Source organism: Somniosus microcephalus, unplaced genomic scaffold (genome assembly GCF_052327205.1).
Source record: "Somniosus microcephalus isolate GS21.2 unplaced genomic scaffold, FLI_Smic_1.0 scaffold558, whole genome shotgun sequence".
NCBI classification, from domain to species: Eukaryota; Metazoa; Chordata; class Chondrichthyes; order Squaliformes; family Somniosidae; genus Somniosus; species Somniosus microcephalus.
This window is the reverse complement of record NW_028225745.1, coordinates 86,103-98,941: the sequence shown is the minus strand read 5'-3', so window position 1 is coordinate 98,941 and position 12,839 is coordinate 86,103. Positions and strand designations below refer to the sequence as shown.

Genomic DNA, 12,839 nt, shown 5'->3' with positions numbered 1-12,839 from the left:
CCAAACACAATCTTGTCACGAATCATGGATGCTTTCAGCACAGAGAAATTACATGTCTGTGCTTTCAGTTTCAGATCAGTTATAAAGCTATCAAAAGTCTCCTTTTGCTGCTGTGTCCGAGAACAGAAGATGTATGTTTCATAGGTCTCATTCTTTTTGGGAGAGCAATGTGCATCAAATTTTTTTAGCACATCTTCTCATTTTTCTCTGTTCTCCACTGGATTAAATACAAATGTATTAAATACCTCTATCGCCTGTGGGCCTGCAACCGTAAGCAGCAACGCTATCTTCCTTGTGTCTGGCTTCGTACAGAATCCGATGGCTGCAATGTAGAGTTTGAATTGTTGTTTAAGAGTCTGCCAATTGTAGTCGATGTTTCCTGTGAGTTTCAAATGCTCTGGTGGCTTCAAATTCTCCATGTCGCTTTTCACAATTTTCAGCAGATCTTCACCACCCTGGTACCATCTTATGTTCATTAATAAATAGACATTCTTATTATGAACACAGCTAGCTTTTGCTGGACACTTTTATTGAGCACATGTGGACTAGGTACAGTGTCTGTAGAGGCTTCCATCTTGACTGCTGCCTTGTGGGTAGCCTAGTGCCTCATGGGTAATGTAGTCTTAATATATATTCAGCTGGGTAGTGTACAGCTCTACACAGCTCTATGGCTCCACCTAGTGTCCACTATAGAATGACATGTTATTGATCATTACACCCTGGACTTGTTGGTCCCACCCTTGACCTTTACAGGAACATGTTGGCGCTGTACTCTCTCTATTTCCTTTCTGAATGACTCCCACTGCTCTGATGTGGATTTTCCTACAAGTAGCTGATCCCAGTCCACTTTGGCCAGATCCTGCCTTATCATGTTAAAATCGGCCTTCTCCCAATTTAGAACCTTTATTTCCGGTCCATCTTTGTCATTTTCCACGACTACCTTAAATCTCACTGAATTATGGTCGCTGTCGCCAAAATGCTCTCCTACTGACACTTCTACCACTTGCCCAGCTACATTCCCTAGAATTAGGTCCAGTACCGCCCCCTCTTGTAGGACTTTCTACATGGGAACAGCATAAAGGACTGCTTGTCAAAATGGGACTTTGGACTCTATTTAAAATTTAAAATGGTTTTAAAGATTGCAAGCATAAACGTGCATAGCATCAAGAGCACTACGCGATGTGTTTCCACCTTGGGGTACCTCGCCAAGGTCAAGGCCGACCTGTTGTTCCTGCAGGAGTGTGGCCTACCGCACTTCAGCAACTAGCGGCAGTGGTCATGATGGTGGTCCCACGGACAATCGATTTGGTCAGGAGGCAACGATTGCCGTGCCTCCGGCCTGGGTATTCTGCTGCGGGGAGGCAGCCTCACCATCACCGAAGTTAAGGAGGTGGTGGGTGGCCGCCTCCTCGTAGCAGACGTGTTGTATAAGAATGCCCCGCTCAGGCTGATCAATGTGTACGCCCCGGCTATCAAGAACGAGCGACTGGCCATTTTCCAGCAGCTGCTGCTGCTGCTGGCGACATCCAGGCCGGTCATTCTGGGCGGTGACTTCAACTGCATCATCGATGCGGCTGGACAATCCAGCAGAGCCGACAGCAACCTGGACGCCACGTCCAGACTCCTGATGGAAGCGGTAAAAGACGCCAAGCTACACGACGTCTTCAGCAACCCTGTAGACGGAGCGCCGCGCAGATACACCTGGTCGAGACCAGACGGGTCCATCCGTTCCAGGATAGACTTCCTGTTTGTGTCCCCACTACCTCTTACTGGCCGACTGTCACCCACAGGAAGACCAGAAAGTTGGCAGAGGGATATGGAAGCTGAACGTGAAACTGTTGACCCCAGAAAACATTGAGGAACTCAAAAGGGATTACAAAGGTTGGAGAACTGTGAAACCCCTCTTTGATTCCCCGGCGCACTGGTGGGAAACGCTCAAGATGAACATAATTAATAATAATTCAACTTTTATTGTCATTGTACAATGCACAAGTACATGAACAACGAAATGTGATCTTGCAAGCTCCCATGAGTCCAGTACAAATAACATTAACATTAAACGTAAATAGCACCGTCCTGGGAGAAGCAAAGCCGCTGCGTCTGTGCGCGCCGCCATTCCATTTCCACCATTCCTCCTGTCCGACAATCTTCAGCCCAACGCCTGGGCCTGCTCACCAGCCGCCCCTCCCGGGGCTCCTTCCGTGACCTTCTGCACCTGGTCTTTCCCTGATGGTCACTCCTCCAGGCACTAACCAGGCCTAGCTCTGCTTAGACTTCCAAGCCTTGCCAGTGACCCTGTCCCTAGTCCCAGGAACAGGAAGAGGTTCTTCATCCTCAAAGGTGTTCAGAAGGCGAGAGAGACACAGAGGGAAATGTCCTGACTCCAGAAAAGCATGCAGAATCTGTTCCTGCTGCAGTCGATGGGGGTCGATGTCGGGGAGGAACTCCAAGAGGTGAAGGGCCAGCAAGCCTCGCTCTATGCCTTAGAGTCCTCCAAGATCATCTTCCGCTCCAGAGTCCTCTCCGTGGAGCAGGATGAGACGTGCTCGCGTTTCATCTTCCAAAAGGTACACAGAGGGAGCTCTGTGATCGACAGCCTGAAGGAAGAAGATGGTTCTGTGATGTCCTCGCAGCCTGACATACGAAGGATCAGCAAATTCTTTTATGCCGGGCTGTACGACATGAAGCCCGCAGACAGCGCGGCCTCCCAGTCTTTCCTGTCGTCTATCTCGGAGGTGGTAGACGACAGCAAGCGGGAGAGTCTGGATCACCCGCTAACTCTGGATGAGCTGACAAAGGCCGCCCGGTCCTTCGAGACAAGTAAAACTCCCGGCAGCGACAGCTTACCAGTCGAGTTGTATTCGGCTCTGTGGGACTGGATGGGCCCAGGCCTGCTGAAAGTGTGCGGGAGTACGCTTCTGGCCGGCAGCATGTCAGAATCGATGAGGAAAGGCATCATCACCCTCATCTACAAGCAGAAGGGGGAGAAGGAAGAAATCAGAAACTGGCGGCCCATTTCGCTGCTTAATGTGGACTACAAGATTCTGTCCAAGGTCATCGCCAACAGGGTCAAGTCTGCTCTGGAGCTGGTGATCCACCCGGATCAGACCTGCACCATACCCGGCAGGAAGATCTCTGATAGCCTGGCGCTACTCAGCGATACGATCGCCTACATGCAGGGCAGGAGGGTGGACACCTGCTTCATCAGCTTGGACCAGGAGAAGGCTTTCGACAGAATATCACACACGTACATGATGGACGTGCTCTCCAAAATGGGGTCTGGGGAGGGAATCTGCAATTGGATCCAACTGCTCTACACAGACATCAGTAGCGCAGTTCTAATCAACAGATGGGAATCAGAAAGCTTTCCAATCAAATCTGGAGTCAGGCAGGACTGTCCTCTCTCCTCTGTCTTGTTCGTGTGTTGTCTCAAACCTTTTGCTGAGTCCATCAGGAGGGATACGGGCATAAGAGGGGTGACGATCCCAGGCAGCGGAGGCACTCAGGTTGAGGCCTCCCTGTACATGGACGACGTTGCTGTCTTTTGCTCGGATCCGCTGTCGGTCCGCAGATTGCTGAGCATCTGCGACCAGTTTGAACTGGCCTCGGGAGCGAAAGTTAATCGCAGCAAAAGCGAGGCCATGTTCTTTGGGAACTGGGCTGACCGATCCTTTGTCCCCTTCACCGTCAGGTCAGATTACCTAAAGGTGCTGGGAATATGGTTCGGAGCGGCCGGGGCATGCACCAAAAACTGGGAGGAGCGTATCTCCAAGGTACGTCAGAAACTGGGAATGTGGGAGCAGCGCTCCCTGTCGATTGCGGGCAAGAACCTGGTCATCAGGTGCGAGGTGCTGTCGGTGTTGCTGTACGTGGTGCAGGTGTGGCCCATACCCCGACCCTGTGCCACCGCAGTCACCCGAGCCGTCTTCCACTTTATCTGGAGATCAAAAATGGACCATGTCCGGAGGGACACGATGTACAAATCTCCAGAGAAAGGGGGAAAGAACGTACCCAACGTCGCCCTCATCCTGATGGCCACCTTTGTGTGCGGCTGCATCAAGCTGTGCACAGAACCTCGGTACGCAAACACCAAGTGTCACTACGTGCTGAGGTTCTACCTGTCCCCGGTGTTGCGAAGGATGGGTCTGGCTACGCTGCTGCGGAACACTCCATCCAGTTGGACCGTGCCGGACCACCTGTCCTTCGTGGAAAAGTTTGTAAAGGGAAACACCTTTGACTACAAGGCTGTAAAGCAGTGGTCAGCACGTAACATCCTCGAGACCCTACAGAAAAAGGAGATGGTGGATCCTGTCGGATGGTTCCCCGAGCAGACTGTCGAAGTCATTTGGCAGAATGCCTCATTGCCACAACTTACAAACAAGCACCAAGACCTAGCTTGGCTGGTGGTGAGAAGGGCCCTTCCCGTCAGGTCCTTCATGCACTCCCGGCGTCTCTGCTCCACCGCACGCTGTCCTCGTGGAGGTTTGGGATGAGACCGTCATCCATCTCCTTCTGGAATGTGCCTTTGCAAAAATGGTCTGGAAAGAGCTGCAGTGGTCTTTGTCGAGGTTGATCCCGAGCAGCTCGGTAACACAGGACTCTGTGCTCTACGGACTGTTCCCAGGGACGCACACCGAGACAAACATTAACTGCTGCTGGAGGATCATCAACTCGATGAAAGATGCCCTTTGGTCTGCCCGAAACTTGTTGGTCTTCCAGAGGAAGGAGTTGTCCACGACCGAGTGTTGCAGACTGGCACATTCCAAGGTCCAGGAGTACGTGCTGAGGGACGCATTAAAGGTTGGTGCCGCCGCCGCAAAGGCACGATGGGGAAGGACCACAGTTTAAGGCCCTCCCACCAGTGTACACCGAGGGGCTGAAACCAGTAGAAAAACCCCCCTCGGGCCGTATGATGTAGAAGTGTGTTAATTGTAAATGCACTTGTAATCTGTTGATGTAAATGGAGTACCATGTACTGCATTCATCTGTATTATGCCATATGTAATATGATTGGTGGATTGTAGTGTAATGTATTTTGACAAGTGTTGGAATGTATCTTGACCCCTCGGGCTGTATGACTTATAAAGTATGTAATGAAAATGTATTGTAAAGTGTCTCTGTAAATTGAGTGCCATGTACCACAGTTAATTTGTATTGTATCAGATGTGAACTGTATTTTCATATATTTTGAACAAAAAATTCAGAATAAAGTATATATTTTTGAAACAAAAAAAAACTTTCTACATGCTGGCTCAAAAAGCTCTCCTGGATGCACTTTAAGAATTGTCGTGGACAGCAGCTTCCTGAGAGTGAGTCATGGGCTGCCTCTTGTCTAGTGCGAAGCCGGACAGTGTTGTCACCACATGTTCTGGGCTACAGTCGTATCAGCTGTTATTTCACTGCATATTACAGGCAAATATACATAAATAGAGTGACTTTAAAGAAATGAAAAATGCAACTCAGCTCCCACAGAGCACCCCTCTACTGCGCCCGTGTAACACAGTCCGTGTGCACCGCGCAAAGTGGCACCGAGCCACATAGTCCAGGAGTGTTGCAGGTTTGATTTTCATGACAAGAATTCCCTCGGGAATTTTCCCTAATCGGCCGCTATAACTTTGCCCGAAACCCAGTGTAAATCGCATAAACTGGGTTTTCCACCGATCTTCCACCGGAGATCTGGCAGCCTATCAGGAGGGAATTCCGAGCATGGACTTACGCTGAAAAGTTGGGCTGGTGGCAGGGGGCCCCTCAGATGGTCTCAGGGTCTCTGAGGACGATGGTGTGAGCAGTGCGATTGGTCTCAGTGTGCCTGGGCTAGTTCCTGCTCCTGACCACTGTCCAACAACCCTTTGCGACACATGAAACAGCCTCAGCTGTGATGCCCTCCAAGGTTGAATAACTCGCCGACACTCGCTTTTTTTTTTAAGGCTCACTCTTGAACAGTTGTCACTCGGAGAAGTGCCAGAGACCTGCCGCGAGTAACAGTTTCCACACGGTGAGAGGTAAAAAGTCAGAAGACGGGACAGGGGGAAACGGATTACTTACCAAAATGGTGCGATAGTTTGAATGAATATCTCCTGGGAGCTTCACTTTCCTTAATCGTTTGGCAAATGTGACATTTCTGTAAATGAGGAAATCTGGCCTGTCACTGAATTTCTCTGTCATCTCCGTGGGGGTTTCCACTCTGCTCACCAGCCCATCCATACGAAGCATGCTGTTGTAATTCATTGTCCGGTCAGTCTCTGGCTCAGATGATCGATACACGTGCTCTGCAAGAAATAAACACCAGGGTGGGGCGGTGCACCATCTACTAATGAGACTGTCGGGACCGGTCCGCAAGTTAAAGCTTAAAGTGATACAAAGCATTTCACAACTCCATTATCCAGTGTCAATTACTTGTTATATTGCCAGTTTTCTTTCCTCCTCCCATGAAGACTGACAGTCCTCACTCCCATCATCTCCCCCCCCAAAATGACAATACTCGTGTCAGCTTCAGTAGTGAGTGACAACAGATCAAGCAGCCCAAGCTCAACCCTGTCCTCGGCCCATGTCTATGTGTCCCAGCAGCGGCCGCTGGATAGGGATTCCCATACCCTGGTGGTGGATTAAAACCTTGCCTTGGTTTCCCCGATACAATAAAGCAAGGATAATAATTGTGAATGGGGAAGGTGCTCAACTCCCTGGTGTGTGCGGAGTTAGCCGGATTCAGGCAAAGCAGCGGGAAGGGTGCTACCCCCCCCCCCGGCCTCTGCAGCCCTGAATGCGGGCTCCCCACTCCCGACCTCTATCTCATGACCATCTGCCGGAAAATGCTCATGTGGGCATCAAGTGTAGGATTAGTCTCACTTGTTTTGCACCCACCCCCCCAAAAAAAGTTGAATAGTTTCCTGACATTCACAATTGAATAATGACCGCTTGAATGAGAACCAAAGGGTAACTGGCGCCCATTGAACTGTACTCCGACCAGGAATCAGCAGTTTAGGATTTCCGCCAGTGCCAAAATAACGCGCGAATGATTTAAGGGAGAGCAGGGAAAAGAGATTGCTGTAAAGTTAAAGTAGGAGACAATGCGATGAGTCTTGATTTCAAAAACTGAGGATGAAGGGAGGAGATCTGTCATTTATTCTCAGGGATCTCCAATCCACAACTGCTGCGCTTGCACTAAATGCTCATTTTTCCCAATTATCTTTTTCCCTCCAAAGTGTTTTGGGGAATTTATACACTTATCAAGGTAAGGGATGTTATTGCTAGGAAATGAAATATTTTACTATTTTAGGCACCTAGTGTCGGGTATCAAGCAACCCCAACTCAGCTATTACACCGTGAGATTCAGAGTTCAGCTCCCTCTGCTCTGGTCTAATAATGTGTAGCTGAAAACCCTGTTCTATATCAGTGGGGGGGGGGGCTTCAGATTCCCACACCAGCTATTCTCGTGGCCTGTCTGACCGTGACTGCCGATTTACTGCTGAATGAACAAAAGCTTTGTGCTGCAGGCCCACATCTAGTAGGAACTGGGTGAGAACGCCAAGCCCATTTCACATAGATCATTGCAGCCACTTTCAGTCCATCAGTCCCGGTTGGATTCAAACACGGCTCTCCAAGGTGAAGTAGACTGTGCGCGAACACCCTGCGCCCCCCCCACACTTAGCAATTTTTAAAGTTTTGAGCACTTCAGTGGATCAGCACAAGAGGCAGACCTGTCAACTCATCAGTTTTGGGCTGCATTTTGTGCCACTATCCCACTTGTAGTTGGTGGGGGCAGTGTCCAGCTTCCCGGCCGATTTTGCGACCATCCAGCCTCTTGCTGCTACTCCCCAGGTCGTTACTTGGTGAAAGGTGGCGGTAAGTCCCTGGGGTAGTGGCAGTGCGGCCCAAGATTCTTTTAATGGAGGGAGAGGGTGTAACTGAGGACTCCTCTCCCTCCAGTTCAGCCCCAACGCATTACGGGGGAAAAATTGGGGATCGCCCACTTTGGGGCGCTAATATCAACTGGGCGCAAAGTTTAGCGTCCGGTGCTAATTATCGCCTCCATTTGCCTCTATCACCACTGGAGGTGATTGGAGCGCTAAATCAAGCACTACACACCTCTCTTAAGGCGCTAACGTCAGGGAGCGAGGCGCTACCTCAGAACGCTACCAAATCTCAGGCGATGTCAGTTACCATGGAAAACAGAAACATAGAAAAATAGGAGCAGGAGTAGGCCATTCGGCCCTTCGAGCCTGCTCCGCCATTCAATAAGATCATGGCTGATCTGATCCGAGCCTCAAATCTACTATCACTCTCCATCCCACCCGAACCCATGTGATCTCCCAGGAGAGGCAAAAAAACAGATTAAAAAACCCAATGGCCAATTTGGGAGAAAAAATCTGGGAAATTCCTCTCCAACCCATCTAGGCGATCGAAACTCGTCCAGGAGATCACTCTGTCCCTATATTTTCTACAGTACTTACCTTCTATAAAGGCGATCTCCACCCCAGCCAGGAACAGGAATAAAACCATCTCCTGAAATCTAACAGAATTAGAACACAAGAAGTAGGAGCAGAACCAGGCAACACAGCCCCTGGGCCCGCTCCACTACCCACAGGGCCACGACCATTCCGAACTTAGACTCATGTCCAATTTCCTGCCCGCTCCCCGTAACCCTTAATTCCCTTTACTTCTAGGAAACTATTTCTGTTTTAAATTTATTTAATGATGTAGCTTCCACAGCTTTCTGGGGCAGCAAATTCCACAAACCTACCACCCTCTGAGTGAAGAAGTTTCTCCTCATCTCAGTTTTGAAGGAGCAGCCCCTTATTCTAAGATTATGCCCCCTAGTTCTTGTTTCACCCATCATTGGGAACATCCTCACCGCATCCACCCGATCAAGCCCCTTCACAATCTTATGTGTTTCAATAAGATCGCCTCTCATTCTTCTGAACTCCAATGAGTAGAGTCCCAATCTACTCAACCTCTCATCATATGTCCACCCCCTCATCCCCGGAATTAACCGAGTGACCATATTCATGCTCTCTCCCCATACTCCTTGATGCTTTTTGTGTCTAGAAATCTATCTAGCTCCTTCGTAAATATATTCAGTGATTTGGCCTCCACAGCCTTCTGTGGTAGAGAATGCCACAGGTTCACCACCCTCTGAGTGAAGAAATTTCTCCTCATCTCAGTCCTAAATGTCCTACCCCATATCCTGAGACTGTGACCCCTCATTCTAGGCCCCCCAGCCAGGGGAAACATCCTCACTGCATCCAGTCTGCCTAGCCCTGTCAGAATTTTATACATTTCAATGAGATCCCCTCTCATTCTTCTAAACTCTAGTGAATACAGGCCTAGTCGACCCAATCTCTCCTCATAAGACAGTCCTGCCATCCCAGGAATCAGTCTGGTGAACCTTCGCTGCACTTCCTCTATGGCAAGTATATCCTTTCTTAGGTAAGGAGACCAAAACTGCACACAGTACCCCAGGTGTAGTCTCACCAAGGCCCTGTATAACTGTAGTAAGGCATCCTTGCTCCTGTACTCAAATCCTCTTGCAATGAAGGCCAACATACCATTTGCCTTCCTAACTGCTTGCTGCACATGCATGTTTGCTTTCAGTGACTGGTGTACAAGGACACCCAGGTCCCTTTGTACATCAACATTTCCCAATCTATCACCATTTAAATAATACTCTGCCTTTCTGTTTTTCCTACCGAAGTGGATAACTTCACATTTATCCACGTTATACTGCAGCTGCCATGTATTTGCCCACTCACTCAGCTTGTCTAAATCGCCTTGAAGCCTCTTTGCATCCTCCTCACAACTCACAATCCCACCTAGTTTCGTGGAAGCCAGACAGACTGGCGCCATCCAGTTCTTAAAGGGGAGGGGCCATCTTGCTGGACAACCACACCCTGCTCATTGCAGCCTTGAATCTCGGCCTGGAGAGACCGCTAAAGCAATTGTGTTGGAAGTGCTAATCGATAGGCCGAGGGAAAGAGCTCGGCACTTAGGAACCTCAAAGGTGACGCCATTAAATCTCTCTCTCCCTCTCAACCTGCGTGTACCAAAAATTTTGCCGACAATAAAAAGCAGGAAGTGCACGCCTTTAAATAGCGCTCCCCCAGCCCCTTCCCAACTTGAAAATGTTCCCCTCTACCTGTCGTTCCTAGCGGCAGGCGCTAAGGCAGGGGGTGCGACTCAACTTCCGGTCCGGGGCACTGCCGGGGCATTGCACGCTCGACTGACATTACGATCTGCGGGCGCAGGAGATCGTAGCGGTAGTGGTTAGCGCCAGCGCAAAACGACAGGTCAATTTTGCAAGCGGCGCTAAGTTGCTAGCACCCCATTAGCGCCCCCGGAGGCACTAATGGGAAACGTTAACCAACCAAATTTTCCCCCCTACCTTTTCTAGGCCAAAAAGAAATTCTTGGAATCCTCTTAGGGGCTCTTTCGCTCCTGACAGCAGTTGGCTCACTTTTGGTGGTGAGAATCAGTGGGGGGGGGTGGGGAGCCCATCCTGCATAAGTAAACAGGCCCGACCCAGGAGAATGGTTCGGGATCACAGTGGTGTTGGGTGGTCTGTGAAGAACAGAATCCAGCACATGGTGTAGGGCAGAGATTAATCTCACAGTGCATGTACTGGCTGCAGGCCTGAGTTGTCTTACAATCCAGGAGAGCCCAGAAGGGCCATGTGGGCCTCACCATGATCTAACTCTTCTATAAACTACTGCTGTCCCCTGTCAGTCATGTATCCTCTTTCTTAGCAGGTTCGTTGCCCTTACTTTTGAGTGACAGGTGCCGGCCATTTTTAAAGTACTCTGTAATGGACCGAGTTTTCATGTTACGTTCAATTTTCTCCAGCATGTCCTTTCTGTTCATGTACCACTCTGTCACCCTCACAAAAGATGTACCTGTGGATGATAAAAAAAGGTTTTGAATCGCTTGTTCTACCTTGTGCACTATCCTTTACTACTCATTCTTAGTGATGTGGTTATTTGTATATAGAGAGCTTTGGGACCCTGACTTCGATGAAGCATTATTCATCAACAAGCTTGGCTTCCAAATATATTGCCTTCATAGAATACAATTCTTTTACTCACTAGAAGTGTGCTTCCTGTTGAAGAACTAAGATGGGCCAAATGACCTTCGTCATCCGCAATGATCTTGTGAAATTCATCAAGCTGTTATAGTGAGGAATTTTGTTAGTTTTGGACTGGTCAGCGATACACACTCGCTTCTTACAGCAAAGTGTCTCAAGCCAATGAGAAGAACATCTAGCACAAACCACCTCTTTTTAAGTTAGCATCAGCCAACTTTCAGTCACGTGTTAAGTGAAAATTTGTTGTCGATATTATGGAGACATCTACAGTTCACTCGGTTCATTGTGTGGTGCCCAGAGCAGAGAGCTAATGGGCTGGATTTTGAGGCGGGAATGGAGGCGTGTGGGGTGTTAAAATTGCAAAAAGTGGTGGGCGGGCCCGACCCCGCCTCCAAGCAATTTTCCCAAATGCGTGGTTTCTGATCCCGTCTCCGTCCCGCCTCCAAGAGGCGGGATAGGCCCTTAAGGCTCTTAACAACCACTAAATTGCCTCTATAATCCCATTTTGAGAGGCCTTTCTGATTTTAACACATTTCCCACGTGATTCACGTCTCCTCTGAAACACGACGGTGAAACCTGGCGGGAGCACAATTAGATTGCTGACTATCCGCTGCAGCTCCACCATTAAATAGGAGATTTGATCAGTCATCATTTGCAGGTGGCAGGACTTTGTTGTCTCAGGTCTGGGGGGACTTTTAGCAGGCATAACCATAGCTGTGGAAGTTTGGAGCCTGACACCCATCTCCAGTGTGACCTCATGGGAAACCCCTCTCGCCACCTTGACTGAGCGCTTCCTCAACTGAGACATCTATCAGAAGCATGGGAACCATTTATTTCCTTTCCTCCTGGATATCAGATTCGGACGAAGACCAGCCGCGGCAGCAGCAGAACCATGAACAACAGCAGCACCAACAGCAGCGGCAACAACAGGAGCGCCAAGCTGCTGCTCACCCACTTGATGCTGCACAGGCCAGAAGGCGCCAACCCATGGAAGCCCATCAGCGCAGGAGATACCCACCAAACAGGGTCTACAGACAGAGGATCAGCTACCTCAATATGAGTGAGCAGCAGTGCTAAAGGCGGCTCCGACTTTCGCGAGAGGTAGTGGGTGACATCTGCGCAATGGTGCAGCAAGGCCTGGAGCCCAGAGGTGCAGGTGGACACCCCTTACCAGTGGCCATCAAAGTCACCACTGCACTCAACTTTTTTGCTTCAGGCTCATTCCAGGGATCAGCAGCAGACATCAGCGGCATCTCCCAGGCGGCCGCACACACTTGCATCATTCAGGTAACCGATGCCCTCTTTGCCATCGTGCACAATCACATCCATTTCTCCAAGGAGCAAGCAAGTGTCACGGCGCGTGCGGTTGGATTAGCTAATCTGGCAGGCTTTCCAAGGGTGCAGGGCGTCGTTGACTGCACACATGTGGCCCTTAAGGCACCCCATCGTAATCCAGGTATTTTTGTCAACCGCAAGGGCTTCCACTTCCTCAACGTGCAGCTGGTGTGTGACCACAAGATGGAAATTTTGCATTTGCCAAGTACCCTGGCAGTTGCCATGACTCCTTCATACTGCGCCAGTCTAGTGTGCCTCCGCTCTTCAGTCTGCCAGACCAACTTAACGGGTGGCTACTTGGAGACAAGGGCTATCCCCTGAAGACGTAGCTAATGACACCGTTGAGGAGCCCATCCAACGAAGTTGAGGAGAGCTACAACTACAGCCACATTTCCACCAGATCCATAATCGAGCAAACCATCGGCATGCT

At 49.7% G+C, this 12,839-nt stretch overlaps 1 protein-coding gene across 2 annotated transcripts in view; it reads right to left on the bottom strand.

Annotated features, from left to right (window-relative positions):
- Nucleotides 1-12,839, bottom strand: part of drc7 (dynein regulatory complex subunit 7) — a 166,415-nt gene that overhangs the window by 73,976 nt on the left and 79,600 nt on the right. For both annotated transcript variants that reach the window (XM_085980801.1, XM_085980799.1), the window contains exons 6-7: nt 10,758-10,886; nt 6,046-6,269 (exon numbers count right to left, since the gene is read on the bottom strand). In XM_085980801.1, coding sequence (XP_085836927.1) covers nt 6,046-6,269; nt 10,758-10,886 — 353 coding nt within the window. The remainder of the gene's footprint in view (nt 1-6,045; nt 6,270-10,757; nt 10,887-12,839) is intronic.